A 21,206-nucleotide genomic window follows, 5' to 3' on the forward strand; every position below is an offset into this window, starting at 1 on the left:
TTTATATTAAAAGTAGAAAAAGATGACTATCAGCATGTCTTCTTTTGTGATATAAAGCTCAAACTACAAAAGGTACGATCACATAAAACGACTCCAGTTTGCATTCTGAAGACAGAGATTGTCATTAGAAAGATGAACACTTTATATTCTTACATTTTCTAATATAATGACAGCTATTATGGCAAGTACCATAATCTGTTCCACTGCAGTGCAAACAGTGCACATCACCTCCCTGGTAACATTGCGAAAGCTGGAGATGGGAGTTCATTACTTCCTTTGCTTTCTGTCAGGATATTGCTGATCTATAGAACTACTGCAGTTGCACAGATGTGCAGCTTTGGGACAGCATCACTGCTCTTCCCTGGGCAGCTGCACTGTACTGATACTGGGACCGTACTATTCCCAGCATTATTATACAAGAAATATTGGTCTGAGAACCTCTGTTTTTATTTTAATACCTGTTAAAGATCATAGGCAAGTTCTGATTTCATAGCTTTTAACTGGGAGATAGCAGCCTGCTGCCCAGGTGGACGTGGATAAAGCTGTACTCCTACCCTTTCCTTGAGAGAGGCAAGGTCACCAAGTCCAGGTCTTTTCACTTACATCTCACTTATGAACAATCACCCATTTTCAGTGTCTCCTCCACTGAATGAGGCCAGAAATGTCTGTTATGTGGTTACAAACACAAGTAGTAAGGAGTTTTCCAACTCAGCAGATTACATTCCACAGATCCAAACACAGAGCGTACTTGTAAGCAGGTAGGGAGGATACACACAGGGAATAGGAAATAATCTGCATACAGTTTGCAGGACGTTTGTCCAGGATGCAGGAGGCCTGCTTTCAAGTCCATGTTCTGTTGAATTCTGTATGAGGAGGTGATCCTGACCCTCTGATGAGACACATCCCCTCTGCCCTGTTTCAGGACCTACTGCAAACAAGCTATTGGCTCTGTGTAAAACTGCCAGAATGAGTGATCTCATATGAAAGGAACCATTGGTTGATGGCTTACTTTTACCAGCAGCTCAATGACCTGAGGATGTTTTCCTTCTGACGTACACAGGAGCATTTAATCTCCTGCTTTACCGAGATTTGTTTGACTTCATGTACCATTATCACAATGACATTTTGGTGGAGAGCAGAGCTAGCCATGGATTACATACAGTACTCACAACAAATGTAATCAGTTTGATTTATCACGGATTGAGTCTTGGGCTCTGGAAATAAATTGCACTACTCCATTTGTTATCTGTTTGCCTTTAACAGCCACAAAACACAGCATAGACCTGTGGTCAACTTTAAGGAAATTACATGGGACACTTCAGACAGTGATCATGGTGAACTGGATCCTGTAGAGAGATTTGTGCATTCACCACAATTTATGTCCAAAGACTATCTATAAATCCCAAAAAAGGAGGTGCCTGTTGGCTTCTAGGGGTTTTTTTTGGTTGTTTGTTTTTTTTTTTCCTGGTGGGTAAGGGGGGCATTTTAATAGTGAGTCTTTGAAGCAAAAAGGAATGTAAGTATATTTAAAGTTATATGAATATAACAGTATAAACAAAAAAGGAGCATTTTAGAATCATTTCCAGCTAGAGGAGTACCAGAAATTACATCATGTTCTCAGAACCTATCATTTACTTTCTGACACTGACACCAGCAGAACCATGATACGGTCTAAAGTCATGACCCAATACATCCTACACTCCTGTCCAGTACACACACAACTTCAATTTGAGTCTGAGCAAATGCTATTTCAAGGCTTTTCCCTCTATACCTTCAAAACATGACTTTCAGCTTTTAAATGAAGTCCTTCAGTTAATACAGCTTGAAAACAGAGCAAAAATATCAAGAGAAAGACGCCAGTTCTTCAGAGGTCCATCAGCATGTATGAGGTACACTGCCTTCAATAGGGCTGGAGGACAAAGAAACCCTTCTCCTGTTGAGCTGGTCAGTGACACACTCTGTCTACCCCCAAAATCTTGAGGCACAGGGCTTCCTCTCTGCCTCTCAGATATGAGCCTGTGGAGAGCAAGGGGACTGCTGGTTTTGGAATCGGTCATGCCAGATAGCTAGCACAGAATAGGACATCAGATCCCATTTTTCCTGATGGCTATGCTCTGCATTAGCCCAAAGCACCTCTTCTCCTCCTTCCTTGCCTCCCCTAGGTCGGTGGTGACTAACTGGCACTTTTAATAGAGATCTCTCAGGCTTAATTCATTATCTGAAAAGAGCTTTGAGAACGTTAAGTGAAGGATGTGACAGAAGTGCAAAGAGGTAAGAATTGTAACTCATATCCATGTGCTATGCACCTGACTCTGTAATTTTTTTCAGTCTTTTATAAAAACAAAATTTGCACCTGATCCTAAAGCAGGGAGGGAGGCATTAATTCCCACCACCCTTCCCCCATGATGTATTCCCCCCTGGTTATCTTGAGCATGAAGTTTGGGAAAAGGAGGTCCAACATACCCAACAATCGAATTTGTGTGACTGCGCCGTGTAAAACAAAGAACATCCAGAGGGGCTGGGAACAGTCCACGCAGACCTGCATGCCTGTGCCGGCACCATTGTGGCTCAAGTGCAGCTCACCATCCGAATTCACCATAAATCCCAGGATGTCTCCACTCTGGAGGGGCACCACAACTCGGCAAATGGCCCAGAACTCCTTTCGGTCCACCAAGGACTCGGGGTTATAGGGGAGGTCACTGGGGCGCAAAGTGCTGGGGTCGCAGGACGTCACCCCATAGGACAGTGTCCCCATGCGCACGGCATTGGACTTGTTGATTTTGACAAAAATGGTTTCGTTGATCCGAAGGGGTCTGCTGGTGAAAACCAAAGTCCTCTCCTCCCGAGCGTGCTCCAGACGGGCCACGGTTTGGTCATCGAGGATTTTGACATGGGGTCCCCGGAGGTGGTGGAAGCGGAGGTCGCTCTCCAGCTGTGAGGGAAGGAGATGGGAGTGCTGGGAGTTGAGGGAGTTCTGTGGGATGGGACATGTGGTGGCTGTCATGTGGAAGGTCTCCTCCTGGAGGTTGAGGTCACACAAGCTGACCGAGAGACGTGTGTCCTCTGTCTCCCGACGCAGTGAGGGCCGGCGGATGGCGGTGAAGGAGCGGGGCCGCAGGCAGTCAGGAGGAATGATTTCACTGTCTGCAAGGAGAGAGAAAACAAAGAAGGGGTTGCTTCAGAACAGATGAAAACGTCCAGGAGTTTGTAAATTGCTATTGGATTGATTGATAAGTTTAAAAGGGAACATAAGAGACCTGCTGCCATTAAGAAATTTTCCCCTTAAAAAATGGAAGCAGACTATCATAAAACCCTTTTCCAGTTGATTGCTCTTCTTGTACTTTACCCACCAGTATCAACATTTTCAGCTTCTGAGCAGTCGAACTCAAAATCAATGGAAAGAATTGACCAGGGGAAGCTCTCCTTGGAGAGGGGAAGAAGAGGGTAAATATCTGAAATAGACCCTGAACATAACAATCAATATTTATACAGGCTCCAAGTTTTCATGCCTTCTTTATTGTCTGCAGTAATTCTCACAGAGCTACGAAATAACTAACTACACTTTTTTTTTTTAAAACAAATGCTATGTTCAGTTCTAATGTATTTATCATCATATGAAATTTAATTAATATTCCCATATATACTGAATCATTAGTATTCTAGTGCTCACTTTAAACGAGTACAGAGACGGATTTCATAGGGCAGAACTTGGAAATATGCAGTTTTCTATAAATAACATACAATCATTTAGTATCTCCAAGCCAAACAATTAAAAATCAAATCCACAGATACATTAACAAAGAAAGACAATGCTTACACATTCAAGCCCACCAGTGGGAACAGAATTGCACCTTATCCTCTGTTAGTCTCACCTGCTGTTTCAAAAGCTAGTCATCAATTTATTTGGTTCTTTTTCTAAGGAACATAATCACCTGCCTTTAATGCCTAAATTACTTCATTTAACACATCCTTAGCTATACTGTTGCCATAGGAATTCTAAAGAGCAATACACTGAGGAAAAAAACATTATTTAAACAGATTATAAAAGTAAGCTGAGATAAAGCAAAGTTTTATACTTATGCTTGACTTTCTGAACTCTAAAAGACTCATAGCATCAAGAGACTCCACTGTGAGAAAACTGAGCGTATGGGTAATTCTCTACAAACATGGTAATAAGCTATGGTCTACAGTGACTTTTCCTTTGTGTGAACTGTGCCTGAAGACTGTTGTGGCTTCACGTCCAGATACAAACGGTGAGGTGGGACCACCCCATACAACACAATCCCCTGCAGGTGACACAAAGCAGCACCACCAAACCCCAGCCTGGGACCTGCTGCAAACACAGCACATGGTGGAACAATAAGAAGAGGCAGAGGAGGAGAGACTCATTTCTAATCCACCTGCTAGGCCCTCTTCCAGTCATGTATCCTTGGGATTTTCTTTTACAACAACAAAAGAAAAGGACATTAGGTAATCTGAGGATATTCCCAATGGAATGCACCCTCTCCCAGTACACCAGAGAAGTAGCTCTGTACTGGTATGCCAAGGAAAAATGCCAGCAACTGAATAGCCAACATCTCCTGCAATATTGGAGGTCTGACTAACAGCCTTTCCTGCCCTCCTCTTCTGGGAGCCCTGACAAGAGGACACCCACACACAGTTTGGCTTCAGTAGAGTTCTTTGCTTTGCTTAAACTGGATTATTCCAGGCTCCTCTTTAAATAAACTGCTATTACAAGGGAAGCACAGACTCAAAATAAAAATGGGCTTTGTTTCTCATATTTTATTTTCCCCATACTGATATTTCAGCTTCTCTTCCCAGAAGTTAATTAAAGGAGAAATAAATAAAATCGGAAATTACCCCAAGTAATCTAGAAGTGGGTCGCATTAATGCTTTGTAATATATGAGCTTCCATTTGCATTGCAAGTGCTCCTGCTGGATAGAATTAGACATTTTACTCTCCTTTGGCTGGAAACCTACATAGGAGAACAAATTAATGCTGGCAGCTGATGACGATCCTTTGGTGTAGGTGAATGGGTAGAGACCTTTCTGAATAGGAACAGAAGGTCCTCTTTATTTTCCTCCCTGTAACTACGCATATGCAACCTGGCTGACAACTATGATGTGTGGGTAGCTTGCAGCCAAGGTTTCGAAACAGCTTGTTTTCCACCAGGATGCTTGCATTTCCCTTTGGCTGCTGAACAAAATATCTTTTTCCATATGAAAAGAGGTTAAGAGAGATGGAGTTCTTCGGCATACAATCACAGAGCAGTGACAGCAAACCAGGGTTAGACATCCGACTGTTTTACTTAAACCCATTGGTAGCTCAGATGCCCAGCCACTTAAAAGGGATAAAATGTCTCAAGCATATAGGATTGACTGTGCACATTGATCATTAATGTTTGCAAATAGCCATGGAAGAGAGGACTGCGGTTTACTGGTATCTGAAGTGGGTTTGTGAAAATTTAGAGAGATGAGTCCCTAAGAGACGCTGGCCTGCTCCAGGGCTCTGTGTTTTCCTAAATCACAAAATACTCAGACAAAGAAGAAAAAACCCAAATCCCACTGCATAAAAGGTAAAACAAAAGGGGAATTCAACTTTTGGGGTGGTAGGCAAGTTGGAAGAGATGTGGAACGCCAATTTACCCAGAATAACTGATAATGACGGAGGGGTATGAACAAACAATTCTGGTGAAATGTGAAACAAATGAGGTGACTTCAAGCAGTTTCTTTCACCAGATGATCACAGAATCATAGAAAGGTTGGGCTGGAAGGGACCTTAAAGTTCATCCAGTTCCAACCCCCCTGCCATGGGCAGAGACACCTCCCACTGGATCAGGTTTCTCAAAGCCTCACCAACGTGGCCTGAACATCTCCAGGGATGGGGCAGCCATGACTTCTCTGGGCAACCTGTCCCAGTGTCTCACCACCCTCACAATAAAAAAAGTCTTCCTAATATCTAATCTAAATCTACTCTCTTTCAGCTTAAAACCATTACCCTTCATCACTACACCCTCTGATAAAGAGCCCCACCATATCTTTCCTGTACATCCCCTTTAGGTATTGGAAAGCTTCTATAAGGTCTCCCCAGAGCCTTCTCTTCTCGAGGCTAAGCAAGCCCAACTCTCTCACCCCTCTGATCATTTTTGTGGCCTTCCTCTGGATTTGTTCTAACAGATCCATGTCCTTCCTGTGCTAAGGACACCAGAATGGTGCTCTAGGTGACATCTCATGAGAGCAGAGAAAAGGCGCAGAAACACCTCCCTTGACCTGCTGGTTACACTCCTTTGGACGCAGCCCAGGATATGGCTGGCTTTCTGGGTTGCAAGCACACATTACCGTCTCATGTTGAGCTTCTCATCCACCAACACTCCCAAGCTGTTCTCAATAGAGCTGCTCTCAAACACTACATCCCCCTGCCTGTACTGAAGCCACGAATTGCCCTGACCCAGGTGTAGGACTTAGTACTTGGCCTTGTTGAACTTCATAAGGTTAATACAGGCCCACCTCTCAAGCTGTCCAAGCCCCTCTGGATGGCATCCCTTCCCTCCAGTGTGCTGACTGCATCACACAGCTTGATGTCATCAGCAAACTGGCTGAGGACACCCTCAATCCTACTGTCCATGTCTCTGACAAGAACGTTAAACAACAACAGTCCCAGTATCAAGACCTGTGGAATGCCACTAGTCACCAGTCTCCACTTGGGCACTGAGCCACTGACCACAACCCTTTGCATGCAACAATCCAGCCAATTCCTTATGCACCGAGTGCTCCATCTGTCAAATCCATGTCTTTCCAATTTAGAGACAAGAACATCATGCAGGACAGTGTTGGGTGCTTTGCACAAGTCCAGGCAGAAGATGCCCAGGAATGAGTGGTTTTCTTTCACTAAAGCTTCAGTTGTCACTTCTTAAATACAGACCAAGCTGTTCATGCTAGAGTGTCCTGTAACGCAGCTTCACTCTTGCAGAAAATTTACAACTGACCTTTAATGCTTACAACAGAAGTGCTCTCCATGTAGGAGTGTTCAGGCACATTTGTATTTGCAGAGACAAAGCTGAAGCACACACCAAAAAGACAGAAGGACTTTATGTGGTGAGACTGTAAAACACAAAACATGTCTAACAGCCCATTATCAAGGATATCACCTGGCTTCAGCCTGCAGAATGTAGAAATCGTCCCTTCGTATTAAATATTCAAGGTTATAAAATTTCCTATATAAAGCAGTTGGCATTGCTTCTTTGGGAAAGTCAATTGGTGAGAGATCTCCTTGACTAAGAATAGATGGACCAGTGAGTGGAGACCACAGCTCTCAGTGAGTCACCAGAGCAAGCTTTAACCACGGTTGGGGTACCACCAGTAAGCTTGCTGTGACCACAGCAGCTTGATGCAGGTTGGCTGGCCAGGTAGCTTTCTAGAGAGGTACTGATGGGCTCTGTATCACTGCAGTTATGACGTTAATGCTGGATTTTAAGACTTAAAAGTTTCTGCTAACAATCTAAACACAGCCAAAGTGGAAAGGATTTTTACTAAATACAATTTTTCTGCTCCTCAGTTGGAGAATCTGAGACACTGAATTTTTATAAAGGGTGCCTAACTTCATAAATCCCTTTGTATCATTTTCTGGATTTGTTGAAGAAAAGAGCAAGCAGGAGTAATTAATTTAGCAAAGTAGAAATGAGGGGCACTTGAGCAGTTCAGCTATCTTCTGTTTTCTCCTCCTATTTAATGGGGTTTATCTGCAAAACTTAGATTTTTAGCAGCTGACTCCTTAAACAGAAAATTAACCTGAATTATCTTCCCCAGACCAGAGGCTTCACAGCTCTTTGTTTTCCTGCTCAGAGGGCACGGAAAAGCCTCCTGCTTCATGCACTCAATGTGACTGCAGTAACACTTTAAAAATGCACTCACAAGGAACTGGAGAGCAGCCAGATAGAGCTGTAATCACTGCAACCAGATCAGAAGCATTTCACTACTACCTTTTTTTTTGAACCACTGCCAAATGTTGTCTTCTTAAAATCATCTATTTCCTTAAACATGTATAATACTATAGATATCACATATATGCACATTTAATACAGCTACATGCGCATCCAACCACAAACACATTTCCAATCATCATCATGCACAGATCATCTCAGCCCCACACAAACCCGAACGCAGAGTCTTGCTGTCAGACTGTCAAATCATTATTTCATTCCTTTCTTTCTTTTTCAGTACTGTCTGTTACTGCCTGAAGGTTTAACTTTCCAAGGTCATGAGCAGCCAGTATTCACACACCTGCAAAGGATCTAAGAAAGCAAAGCAAACTCAGGATGCACGCATGCACCCGTGTGCTGGAAACTTGCAGATTCCAGTATTTAACTGTGAGCCCTAGGATATGGATCTCCTCTTAATGAGTTTTCTTATACTGGTGCAATCCTATGGCCTCATATGAATTGCATCTCTTCAGAGTATGAGGGCTGCAACCACTCTCCAAAATGAGCTATGGAAGACTTACACTCATAGAATGGTTTGGGCTCAAAGGGACCTTTAAGGTACAAATAAACCAATCGTGAGACTTACTACTACAAAAAAAAAAAAAAACCTTTACTATTTGGGGAATCAGTCTGATAACCCAACAACCTGTCTCATTTCTTATCATCTTTCCTCCCAGGAGAGAGAAATGCTGAGAAGTCAAGGAATAAACTAGTGATTCCTCACACCTGGAGAACATTTCTGTTCTCAGCTACTAAGCAAAGAGTAAAAAATTGGTAAGTTCAGAACTTCACTGGCACGTTCCCTCCCCATGCAAAGCTTCATGTTTTTCATGTTTCCCCTTCCTTCCTTCCTTCCTTCCTTCCTTCCTTCCTTCCTTCCTTCCTTCCTTCCTTCCTTCCCTTCCCTTCCCTTCCCTTCCCTTCCCTTCCCTTCCCTTCCCTTCCCTTCCCTTCCCTTCCCTTCCCTTCCCTTCCCTTCCCTTCCCTTCCCTTCCCTTCCCTTCCCTTCCCTTCCCTTCCCTTCCCTTCATCACAAGTGAATTTTTCTTCTCTTAAGTTCTTACTTCACTGAGTAGTAGCATTTTTAGTGAGTACTGGTGCTCATTGTGTAATTTCCATGACCAAAGAACCTCAGAGGTACTAAGCTACCAGAAGACATACTGAAGTCAGTGGCCCCTACAAGAGTATTCTAAGTAAACTTACAATTGCAAAAGGATGTATGCTATATTATTCCCACCACACTGGAGGAGCTCTGTTCCTACTCAGGAATCCATATAAAGGCTCCTTTCCCCATCATCAGTGCTACTTGTCATGAGGGGTTATGCATGGAGGACCGTTAGCCTTCCAACACCTGGAATCTTGTACTATTACATCTCCTCCATGGTTTACAGCAGACTTATGCAGCTAACACTCCATCCGGCAAGAATTTGACTTTGCAAGGAGACATTTGAATTATGAGGCAGATGTACCACGCTGTAAAATAATATTGCACTCATAGGAAATAGGGAAAACCAACCAGTCATGAGACAAGAAATAAACCTGTGCTTCTGGGACCCTTCTGTCACTCACAGCCTCATACTCCCCATTATGGGAGCGCAGGTATTAATCCCATCTCAGCTGCCTGCCTGGTGAATTCTGCCCATGTCATGCTGTGGCAATCTTTGCTCCCTTGCTGACTCAGTCCTAGTGAGTAGATGTACACGGCTGGGGAACCACCAGGCTTTTGTGCAGAAGCAACCAGAACAATTTCTACATGTTGTTTATAGCTGAATTTATTAGGTAGTTTAAGGTGACTGAGGACTGATGATTCAGTAAAATGGAAACAACTTCTATTTTCATTTATCCTTCCTAAAACAAGGATGAAGATCACTGCGACTGAGAGCAAGGAGCAATTGCCCATTCCCAAACCCCTTTGGTTAACAGCTTGTGTGTGTGGCACCCAGTCCATAGCATCACCTCCATTGGTGAGAAGAAGAGCAGCCTTGACTTGGTCTGGAGGACTGCTGTGTGGCCCTAGGTTCAAAATTCACCCAAATTAAAGGCTGACTGGGAACAGATCTTCACGCAGCCTGCTGTACTCATAGCATTAAAGATATCCTCACCACTGTGGGATGTTCTACTCCAGGCTTTCTCAGGCTCTGCCACGTGTATCTTAACTGTTTTATTATACCAGGAGGAACTAAGCAAACAAGGGAGTGAAAATTGTCCTTACTTAAAATAACCACAGGAGAAAAACTGAGAAGTAAAGAAAGCCAAGGCCACACTCACAGTCATTAAGATGCAAATCTCTTCTTACACAGCATGTCCAAAGTGCTCTTGCTTGCTGGCGATGTGTCTGAGCAGACACTTGTAAAACTATTTGTTTTTTTTCAAACTTGTACTCTCCATGTGAGGTCTGGAGAGGAGGCTGTGCTCTGCCATGCTCAGCGTAACACTGCAGGGACCCCTGCTCCCGGATGGATGCTTCCACTCTGATGCTGCACATAGGTTTCCTCCTTCCCTCCCTGCTTGTTATTGTTACATCTTGAATTTATATGATCCAGGACCACTCCATTGTGTTTATTTCTCATAAACCACCAGACACCAGAATGCAGCTTCTCAGATCATACAAGGAAGCCATTTTCAGAGCATTATTATAGCACGTAGGAGGCAAATGTTTAAAATCCTTCAAAGAAATGATTCAGAGTAAAAACCTCCTTTGCCATGTACTCAGGAGTTCACTGCTACAAAGTACATTTCCCTTTACGAAAAACCAAGAAATTGAACTGCCTGAGTTATTGCCTTGGATCAACCCTCCGTTCTCCTTGAAAACATCCGCATGAAATCAAGGGCATCAGTTAAGTAAATATCTACTTATACAATACCTACATATGTGCATGTTGCTGTTTCATTGACAGTATAAATAGGTCATTTAAAACAAAACTGCTTCCTTCTGCTCTTGTTGCTCTGTCTCCTCTCATTTCGTACATGCCTACAGGAATACATGTAAAACCACAGCCAACAGGCAATGTCACCTGTGCCAGCTTTATGTGCGATGCCCAGGCTGCTCTAAGAGACAATAAAATCTGCTTTGGGCCAAACAGCATCTGAAATCAAGACTCAGCTGCTGGGCTCTGCAGCAGAAGACACTCCTCACCACGTAAACAGAAAAGGATATGTAAATGGTGAGTGGGAGGCAAGAAGAATTAATGTTCTTATTTTATAGACTGGAAACCGTGGGCTGGTGTAAGTTGTCCAAGGGGATAGACGATTCCTCTGGCAGAGCTCTTAAGTGAAACCTCTTGGGGTTTAGCACAGTGCTAATCCACCTTGTTTTCCTCACCCTCTCATTTCCTAACTCTCCACTCAATACCTTATCCTCTACTGGCTGCTCCTCTGCTTCCATGTGCAGATTGCTCCTCCCACCTCAAAACTCAACTTGCTTGGGACTCCACAACCATTACAGGATCCCAAAGGTCAGTATGGAAACTACTGTTCAAGAATTCATCCTTCACCAACAAACGGGCTTGGTTTCACCACACAGTCAGTGGAGGGCATACGTAAGTTCGCTGTACATTCACATGGTTAAAGCAAATGCTATTTAAATCAACTGATTGCGTTTGTTTCCCTGTGAACAGACCAACAACACAGTCCAAAATTAGCTTCCTGACAAGACACTCAGGTGCTTTTCCAATATTGCTGAGAGCATTTCAGAGAATTTCTGCTATAACCAAAGGTCAGAAGTCAAAGTCCAAGCCAAGGGTTACAAAGAGGCCAAAATGGAAGTTCACCTGGGGGAGAAATCATTCATATTTACACTAAGAATTGTGACCAGATTTAAAAGCTTGGTTACAAAAGATGGCAGACCATTAACTCTGCGGAACCAACTGCAAGGCTACAATATCTGCCAATTTAACAAAAATGAGTGGAAATCAACAATGTTCAATGAGCATCTCGCTGGATTTGTCTTTGCTTTGTATTTACATTTGCTTAGATAAAAATCAGCATTTCTTTCCAGGCATTTTTTAAGAGACTGAGCACTAAAGCCATTTGGTTTGCACGATTCCATTTTGGAGAGGTAATAAAAAAGTAGGACGGAAAGAATAAACTTAGGTTTTTAGTTGTTATCAACTACTAGGTGTTTGCCAAATTTATTGTGCAAATCTGGTGGCTTCCAGTAGCCATTCAGCACCAAATCCTGCTTTGAGGGAGTAGTGCCTTTGTATCGTTACACACAGAGCAGCTGGTGTCTTGCCACATGATTCTCAGGAAACCCTTGGGATCTGTTCAGTATACTTTTCTAAGGATATAAATGGCCTTCCTTGGCTCACTGGATCATCATGGATTTCTTGTCATGGATTGTCAATGCTGTACCAATAGTACAGATAAAATAGCACAGCAAAACAAATCAGAAACAAACAAACAAACTAAACCCCCAGATTCCAAAAGAAAGTGAGGTCATCTACTGTCAGCCTCCAAGCTCAAATATTCAGAAAGAAAAAATAACAAATCCCTGAGCTTTAGGGAATTGCAGCTGTTTTTAAGACAGACTGAATAATTGCAGTCTCCAGGCCAGCTTAGTACTTGCATTGATAATTTGCTTATTTTTCAATAGAACCTAAGGAATGGAAGCATACAACCTCATACATGAATAAGACTTTAGTTGACGGTACAAAAGTTGGGTATTGACTGATAAATTGTAGTTCGGGGACTTGTGCTTTTTAATTAAGTGCTCTGAACCAGTCTGTTTCATAACAAATGTTCATACAATTCTGCCTAACAACTGTAAGCATGTCAAATTTATTTGCACATATGAAACGGCACAAAGAGCATAACTAGCCTCATAAAATTGAAATAAATTACTGTTTTCCTTAGCAAATATGAATGTTCGGAAAGAGTTTGATGGCAGATTATGAATAACAAATTTCCATATGTGTGTTAAAGTTGTGGATTTGTTTTCTTTTCCACAAAACTGATGCTCAGAGAGAGTCTGCAGGGTGCTGGCAACATCTGTGCTACAAACAATATATTTTGGGTTTCATTCAGGATGGCTTTTCATTTGGGTTAAACTCATCCTTCCCAGCAGTCCTGAAGGCTGACATCTGCCCTTTGTGTTGAAGATGTGCTTAACTGCCACAGCCACCTTTGGATATTGGCACATCTTTGTCTGATTCCCTTTACTGCTTCCTATTTGATGCTTTCTAGCTCCCTGCAAAGTCAGAGATAAATAGTTTGAGCAGAAATCCTGTGCATTGGGTTCTGTGGAGACCACCTAATCCCCATTACTCACTCCTTAATCTGTCTCCCACTCATGCACACAAGGCTTTTGAACTTTACTCCCATTCCAATGCAATGATTTCCACCTCCATTGCCCTAGGCCTCCTAGATTCCATCATTATTATCCCTCTTGAAAACCACAGCAAAACAATCATCAATTCTAGGACAATAACAACATTGTTTTCATCTCAGTCCTGACTCTCTCTGCAGAGTACCCCAACACTTCTTTCCATATCATCTTACTCTTTCCGTAGTTGGCAAGTCTTTTGTTACTTCTTTTAACCACCTATACAAGACTTAATTCTTCCTGGAGACTGTCAATTCTCACTTTACCTCGTGCTTCTTCATCTTTAAGATTCAAATTACTCTGTAGAAAAGTTTGTTGCTTTTTTTCCTTCTCCATGAGAAACTAAGGCAATAATTGCAATTCCTCGTTGTGTAATAACGTTATGGAGCCCTTATCTCATACCCAGTGACTCCACTGCTTACTCCTGGTACTTCCTTCCTCCTAGAAATTTTGACCCTCCTAGCTCAGCTATTCAGATCAGACAGTAGTTCACCACTGCATGCAGTGATAACCCCACAATTTTACCCTCACGTACTGTGCTGCAGATTGCTATGGACCCTCCACCAACTCCATTTCCAATCCTCCTTTTGTTACTGTGCAAGTGTTTCCATAGCATCTCAGTGCTCAAAGCCAATTCTCAAGTGACATCAGACACATCCCTTCAGCCCTTGAATCATCTGACAGCAATTTTCTTCAAAACAAGTACTTTCTTCCTCCTTCCTATCCATCATCCTCCCTTCTGTGGTATTTATGTACCCTGCATTTATCCTTTTTCACTTGATTTCATTTACCCCCATGTCTTCACACAGGCATCAAGATGATGACTCCACTCTTCTACAACTTCTCCCCACATTTTCCAGTGACAGGCTCCTGTCATTGCTGACATTTTTACAGCCAGCTGCTCAGTTCAACTCACCAACAACCACTTCGTCCCTGCCAAGGCTGCCCCAGGGTCCAGCACCTGGGCTATCACCATTGCTTCCTGAGCTGAATCAACACCATTGGGTATCCCTCCTAGTCCTCAAGTAACCCAAAAATGCTGCTGTCAATCCCTTTCCTGGGCTAGCTGTAGTCCTGCCTGGTTTGGCAGAGCTGCTCAAAGGCACTGCTAAATGATAAATTGCCTGACATCCCAAGGATTTTGCTGCCCCATGGCTACCTCACTAACCAGAGCTAAGAGCACAACATTTTCTAGTGAAGATCCAGCCTGTAAAGGGCAGTGACAATAAGTAATACTTCAGTCAAATGCCCAAAGAAAAAATAAAGTAAATTGGAAAGATACAGTATTTCAGGCTAACCCGAAACAAATTTCTCAGTTTATCTTACTTCCTTTTATAAAAGCAAATGAATACAGGACTCAGAGCTTCTCCAGCTGATTTCTGGGGCTTGTCTGAAAGTTACTGTTGCAGTTTTCAAGATTAAAATTATATTTCAAGACTCAAAATTCAAATATATCATTTTGAAAATAGTGAAAGAAAAAAAAAAGCTCGAGTTTGCCGGAAGTGTAACAATTTTTCAGCCATGACTAATTAAGTTAACAGAACATCTCTCCTCCTCCAAACTGGTTCCTTACCTAAAGATCCAACAACTATATTTCTAAAGAATGCACATATGCTATTTGTCCAGAACATTTTCTTTGTTTTAATTCCTTTTATTATCTCTTTCTTGGAGAATTTCCACCCCAGAATCCAGCATGAAGAAGCTCTTAAAAAATTTCTGACTTATTTTCCACATGCACAAAATGACAGTGTAGCCATCACACCCCATCTACCCCATTCTTGTTCCAGAACTGGTGTGGTCTGCAAGATGCGCTTTCCCAGTTACGCATGGAAACAGTAAATCAAGGCTTTGTTTGATGAGCTCGTTTTAAAATAGCACAATTATTTCAGTCTGCACCAATTCAGAAAAGTTCAGCACATGTTTAAGTCTGTTCCATTTCACGACAGCACTTAAACATTCACTTAGCTAAACAAGTATTTCTATCCCACTGAAGGCAACGGGATATACACACAAGCATAACAGTATTCCAAAGTCAGAGGCACAGGATAAGGTTTAAAAACTACATTCCATGTTAAAAAAAACAAACAAGGTTCTCACTAAACTCCACTTTCCATCTGTGTCCCATTGCATCAAGTCAGTGGAGTGAGCAGCAAAGGAGATTTCCTGAAACAGGAACCCTAAATCAGTGACTCTAGCTATCACGACTGGACAAAATTAGGGGAGAATCAAAAACAGAGGCAATGTCTACTTCTGCCACGGTAAGTAATCGAAAAGTTCATCTCTTCAATAAATTCTATGTTCTGCCACAGCAAATGCCATTAGGCTTGTGATTTCTTTATGGATTATTTTGATACCCTGAACTAGAGGAACTAAAGAGCTGGATTTTGTTACCACTGCTTCCACTAACTCCTTGAGAAGCTAAAGGATAAACTCCACTCTCACTTAGCCCAAGGGAAGGCCTCAACACTTTGTCTATCAGTAAAATTAATTTAAATGCACCAATCATAGGATGTGGCCTCAAAAGTTGTAGATGGAAAGTACAGGAGGCTTTTCTGAAGTTGCAAATTGAAATATAAACAACAAACAGCGAGAGGGCCACCATTCAGCTCCCAATCAGAGCAGTGTAACCTTACTCAAACCACAGGAGAACAAGGTCTAACGTACGTTGGCAGATGCTAAATGCAGCTGCAATCCCAGTAGCCAAACATTCCTTAACCCCTGCAAGGAAGGGGACCTAAGGTTTTGTTTCCAAAGGTTCCTACTCTTCCCACATCCCACCTTCCCACAGCGTTGCTTTTCTTCCTCTTCCTACTCTTCTTTCTCCTTTCCCTGAGCCTGTATTATACTTCTCTGGTTTGCGAAACCGCTCATCGACCTTCTACTCTTTGATGGTTTGTAAAAGGTAAAGTCTAGCTCCAGAACATCATGAACAAGTTTAGTTTTGGAGGTTAGACTGAACTGGGTCTAATTAACAGTAAAAAGAGCCAGTACAGCAACATTATAGGCAAGAACCTTGCTGAGATCTCTATGGGTTAGAAAGATGATAAGCAATATAGGAGTGAATTTCCCAAACTCGAGGATTTCTCATCCCATTTCTCTCCAGCTTCTGCCTCCTTCAGCACCAAAGTTTAAAGCAATATTTGGTGACAATATTATTGTGAACCTTTCTGCACATACTCTGAACTGTTGCAGGGAGCTATCAAACTCTTGCTACATAATAATAAAAATTGCTGGACTCACATTAACTGAAATGTACATCACCAGCACCAGTGAGGTCTTGCTCAGTTTAATGAATCCAAGACTTATCCCAGGTCTGTCTGGGACCAGGTTATCAGAGAAAAACTGCCCCTCTCTCCAGTGTGCTCAGTACGGTCATACTGTTCCTGGAATTACAACATCTTTGACTTTCAAAATGTGTGCTTTATTTTTTCACTTAGAACTGGAAAATATTCTTTGTTTTCAAGCACAGACATAATTCAGTCATCAGAGCAAAAGCCTGGATAATTCACATTAGCATTCATTCTAGCCTGCCAAAGGATGATATTGGGAAGGCGCATAGCTGAAACAGTGTGCATTTCTGAAAGCCAGATGTTAAGAAGCAAATTTTGTTCTCAAATTTTTCTAATATCTAAAAACAGAGAAGAAAGGGTTACTGCATTTATGTTCTGTAACTCTTATTCATCTTAAAGTAAGCAAGGGGGGAAAAAAAAAGGAAAAAATCCCAAAGAGGAGTGTAGATGAATTATGCTCAGGAGGAAGCTGGTGGATACGTGCAGAAAGGGCCCCACAAAGCTGTACATGCTCTGCTCCAGCCCAGGATGACACGGTGTTACCAGCCCCTTTTGCATTGTGTCCACAGGAGACATAAAGCACATGGACAGCTGTTGCCATAGTCACCCCTTTACGTCCCAGGGTCAAGTTTCCCTCTGCTCAGAAATACTATTTATAAGGTGGCTTAGGTGTGCCTTGCGCCTGGCAGTTAAAAATGGCAAGTCCCATCCCAGGGGAGCTTACAGCCCAAATTAGCTATAACATAGTGAAAGGGTACAATAAACACCGGGGAGAGAAGGTCAGGGCGAGATGGTGAGATGCTGTGTATACACTCTGTCAGCTCTTTTGTTCTCCCTATTAAATGCTGTAAGGGCTATGAATCCTTGTGCATTTTTATACTTGGTCTGTTACACGGCAGTCACTCGGAGATGACACCGCCTCAGCTAGGATGGGCTCCACAGTCTCTCCAGGCAAAGCTGAACCCTCAAGCCGAAGCTAAACAGCCCTTCTGAGGAGCTGCCAGACCCGTGAAATCCCCACCAGGCAAGCATCGTTCCCTCCACTAGATCGCAGTGGTGCACAGGCACTGTCCCACTTCTGCACTGGCGTGATGCAGGCAAGGAAAACTGCTGTCGGCAGACCTACCATCCCCAAGAGGATCAGGCATCTTGGGGTAAATGAAGGGCAGCATCTAGTCCCTGAACTGGCATGAAGAAACCATGGGGCTTATAAGGATCGCTGAAGGAAGCATGAACTTCTGAGAGCAATGGGACTTAACAGCAAAATGACTCCAAGTTCCTTAAGCCTTCTCCCTACACCCAACACACCACACAAACTTCACTAGCAGGGCAGGCAGACTGACAGCCCTGAGAACAGGAATTGTCCCTGTCTGCTGCTTATCGACAGCCAGTGCAGCACAGCCTAAGCCTCTACATCCCACCAGAGAGATGTGAGGTTCACTTTTGCCACGGTAATGGCTCTGCCATGGCAGCTACCTCACAGCTGGCAGAGCTGCCCACAGCAGAAAAACTGCACCATCTAGAGAGGAAGCACCGGAGATTGCCACAGTAGCAAGAACCTGCAGGAATGGTAATGACAGCTTTGCTGTCCACTACATTTCACTGCTTCATCCTGCATTTAACCAGGGTTGGTTAAAGCCATCACAGTTGCCCACATTCTCCTGGGCTCAGGTAGTGTAAATACCTTCCTGAGCGAGGTTTGCAGCAGTTTGAAAATTCATATTTATGGGCAACATGAAGCAAACATAATTTAATAAGGAAATAAATAACAGGATGGTTGTTTGGTTCACTTTTACAACTACTACAACCAAAACATCTATTTTGTTTGCAGTTAGCAGGTTTTTTAATTGCAGGTGACGCTGCTGCAGAGCTGAGGGCACCACTTCACTGCTAACACAGCAGTCCTCCTGCTCTGTCTCCAGGAGGACACGGTGACATCTATGTGCATGTTCTCCAGCCAATTGCTGCTCATGCCCCAGTGCCCAGTTTTGGGAGGTGAATCCCAGCTGCGACAGGGTGTCAGGGTGTTCCTTCCCCGAGGCACCAGTGCTAGGACAGGCTTCACGGTCCATTTGAAATCAGCCACCCCAAGCAACCTCCACAGCCTACCCACTCCACCTCTCAGCCCTCCAGGAAACCCTCTTCCCCCCAGAAATTTGACGATTCTTAACCTCAGCTTGTTTTCCAGATCAGCAGTCCCGCTCTCCAGCACAGACATGCTGAACACTGTCACTGTATCCGTGCCTCTGCCATCCTGCTGAGCATGCCTGCTTCACAGGCAGCTGGAAGCAGAGCCACAGGATCCGCTATTCACTCACTTAGAGGATGCTCCGCTGCTGCAGTACCTGCCAAACCACCTCAAAGCCATCACCAGCACATATACTGCTGATCCCAGAAACTGGCAGAAGGGGAATGATTCAAGGGACAGACACAAGCAAGCCAGGCATAGCCAGGATTAGCCACTGAGCCCTGCAAGCTCTTTTGCTTTCCCTCCCTGGCCTTCTCGGTACCATATCCGTAGACGTGCATTGCTGGCCTGTCTGCACTGCACAGCCACTCAGCTTCGCTGGAGCTTGCAGCTCCTGCAGCTAAATCCAGGGCTGGACAATCTAGCACCATCAAGGAAGAGGATCAGGATGGTGCCATGAAATGCTTGCTGCAAAACTGACACTGCTGCAATGATGGTATCCGGGTCTCAGCTTTCCAGATCTGAGGCAGGGTTGCACTGGGATTCACTGCTATCTCAAAACTGGAAAAAAAAAAAAGAAAAAGTTATTTTGCCTTAAGTTTTAGTTAGCAATAGCACCATTAGTCTGATGAAATCTTGTGGTGTCAAGCCATCTAACTCTGGCCTCTTGTAGACCCAGTGCAGACTCCTGCCCCCAAAACACAATGCTTCTTGGTCAGCTTCTCAAGTACTATAAAAAGGGTCCCTTTTCCACGATAAAGAACAAGGTGTCTGTAAGTGCATGTGCCTGAGCATCTCCCATCATCAAACTGCATCTCAACTCCAGACTGAAAGCTCGGTTTAGGCTGAAATTTAAAGCAAGGACTTCTGCCTTGCAGCAGCTCAGCATTAGCTTTCCCCCATGCACATGGAATGTAAATGCTCATAACTATTCAGCTGGTTCTGTGGTTTTACATTGAAAATACGTTGCTATGGAGAGCACAGCACAGGAACATACAGCCACCACAATGCACCACGGCAGAAGCAGCCCACAGCTTCTGCTGATATTTGCAGGCCCTCTGCTGCCGTCCACACAAAGGCTGAAAATAGACCTAAAGCTCAAATGAAGCATCTGTAACACTTCATTTCTGCCCATCTCTCCCTGAGGCACTGAGACTTTTCACAAAAATCATACCAAGCATCCCACATAGTCTCTGACGTCATCTCACTGATTTCTAATTCCTCGCTGCACACATGCCTTGAAAAGGAAATTCCTTGCAGCTCCATTTTCATTCTATGTCCTATTTTTGTCTGGGAAGCAGGTTTCCCTCCAGAGCCACTCTTCTGCTGGAACCCACAGGTGATGCTCAGTCCTTGTTATGTTTTAGCCACAACACAAAGCGGATCCCTTGCGCTGTTTCACCTTGCTGCCCGGCTGCCAGCGAAGGATCTGATTTCTGTCATTTAAAGCTAGCCTTAGTAAAGGTCATTCAGCAGCAGCAAAGCAATCTGCAGATCACACATTTAGTGCAGGGGAACCCTGTCTGCGTCATTAAAGTGCCAGCCTTCTCAGTCTCCAAATGCATGAGCTGGATCCTGAAGGATGCTGAGCATTTTCTGATCTCACTGATTTGATGAGACTTGGGAGAGCACAGCAAAAGCAACTTGAACCCACAGCACCACGAATGAAGAACACGTTTAGGGTTTTTCTTTCCTAGGAATTTGTAAAATATCTGAAATACTGCTGGTTTTCTTTCTCATACTCTGGAAGAACTGACAAATCCTCAACTGAGCCATAAACATGCAGCCATCAGCCCTTGATATCTAAAAATGCATTTGTATTAAACTATGAAATTATTTACAGTGGCCATAAACATCCTCCCAGAACTTGGCATCTAGGAGACGGCCTTGGAACTCACTAATTTACTTACATTACAAACCACTTTCTAATAAATAAATAAGCTCTTAATATCTCACCCACGAGAGGCACATTGCGTACAATACTATATTTAGGGGTCCTTTGGAGGTCAAGGATTCAGCAGCTGAATTTCTCCGAGGATCTTTCTTTGGTGAGTGTATGTTTATACTCTAATACATTGCCAGCTGAATGTCTTTATTTTGAAATCAGTTTAAAATTCTCACATTGCTTTGAAAGCTGGAGAAGCGGTTGCTTGTTTTGTTTGAACCAAGGTCAAATTCTGATCTAAGGGGCACTTAAAAAAGCCAAGTAAATGCTTGCTGATCCTTTAGTGGTGACCTTCCTGGAAGGGACCGCTGAGCCTCCAGGCTGACTCCCAGGGAGGGGATGCTCTCCAAGCCAGGAGAATGCCCAATGACAGAGCCCATGGAGGAAGATGAAAGTCATGCAGCATTGCAAAGGGATGCAAAATGCATTGCTGTACTAGCACTGCCTCCCAGGGCTTCCTGCAGAGGGGCAGTCAGGACAT

General features: G+C 43.4%; 1 protein-coding gene across 3 annotated transcripts in view; it reads right to left on the reverse strand.

Moving 5' to 3' along the window:
- NEURL1 (neuralized E3 ubiquitin protein ligase 1) overlaps window positions 1-21,206 on the reverse strand; it is a 161,990-nt gene that overhangs the window by 18,412 nt on the left and 122,372 nt on the right. For all 3 annotated transcript variants that reach the window (XM_054071238.1, XM_054071240.1, XM_054071239.1), the window contains exon 4: window positions 2,464-3,144. In XM_054071238.1, the coding sequence (XP_053927213.1) occupies window positions 2,464-3,144 (681 nt within the window). The remainder of the gene's footprint in view (window positions 1-2,463; window positions 3,145-21,206) is intronic.

Source organism: Cuculus canorus, chromosome 7 (genome assembly GCF_017976375.1).
Source record: "Cuculus canorus isolate bCucCan1 chromosome 7, bCucCan1.pri, whole genome shotgun sequence".
Lineage (NCBI taxonomy): Eukaryota > Metazoa > Chordata > Aves > Cuculiformes > Cuculidae > Cuculus > Cuculus canorus.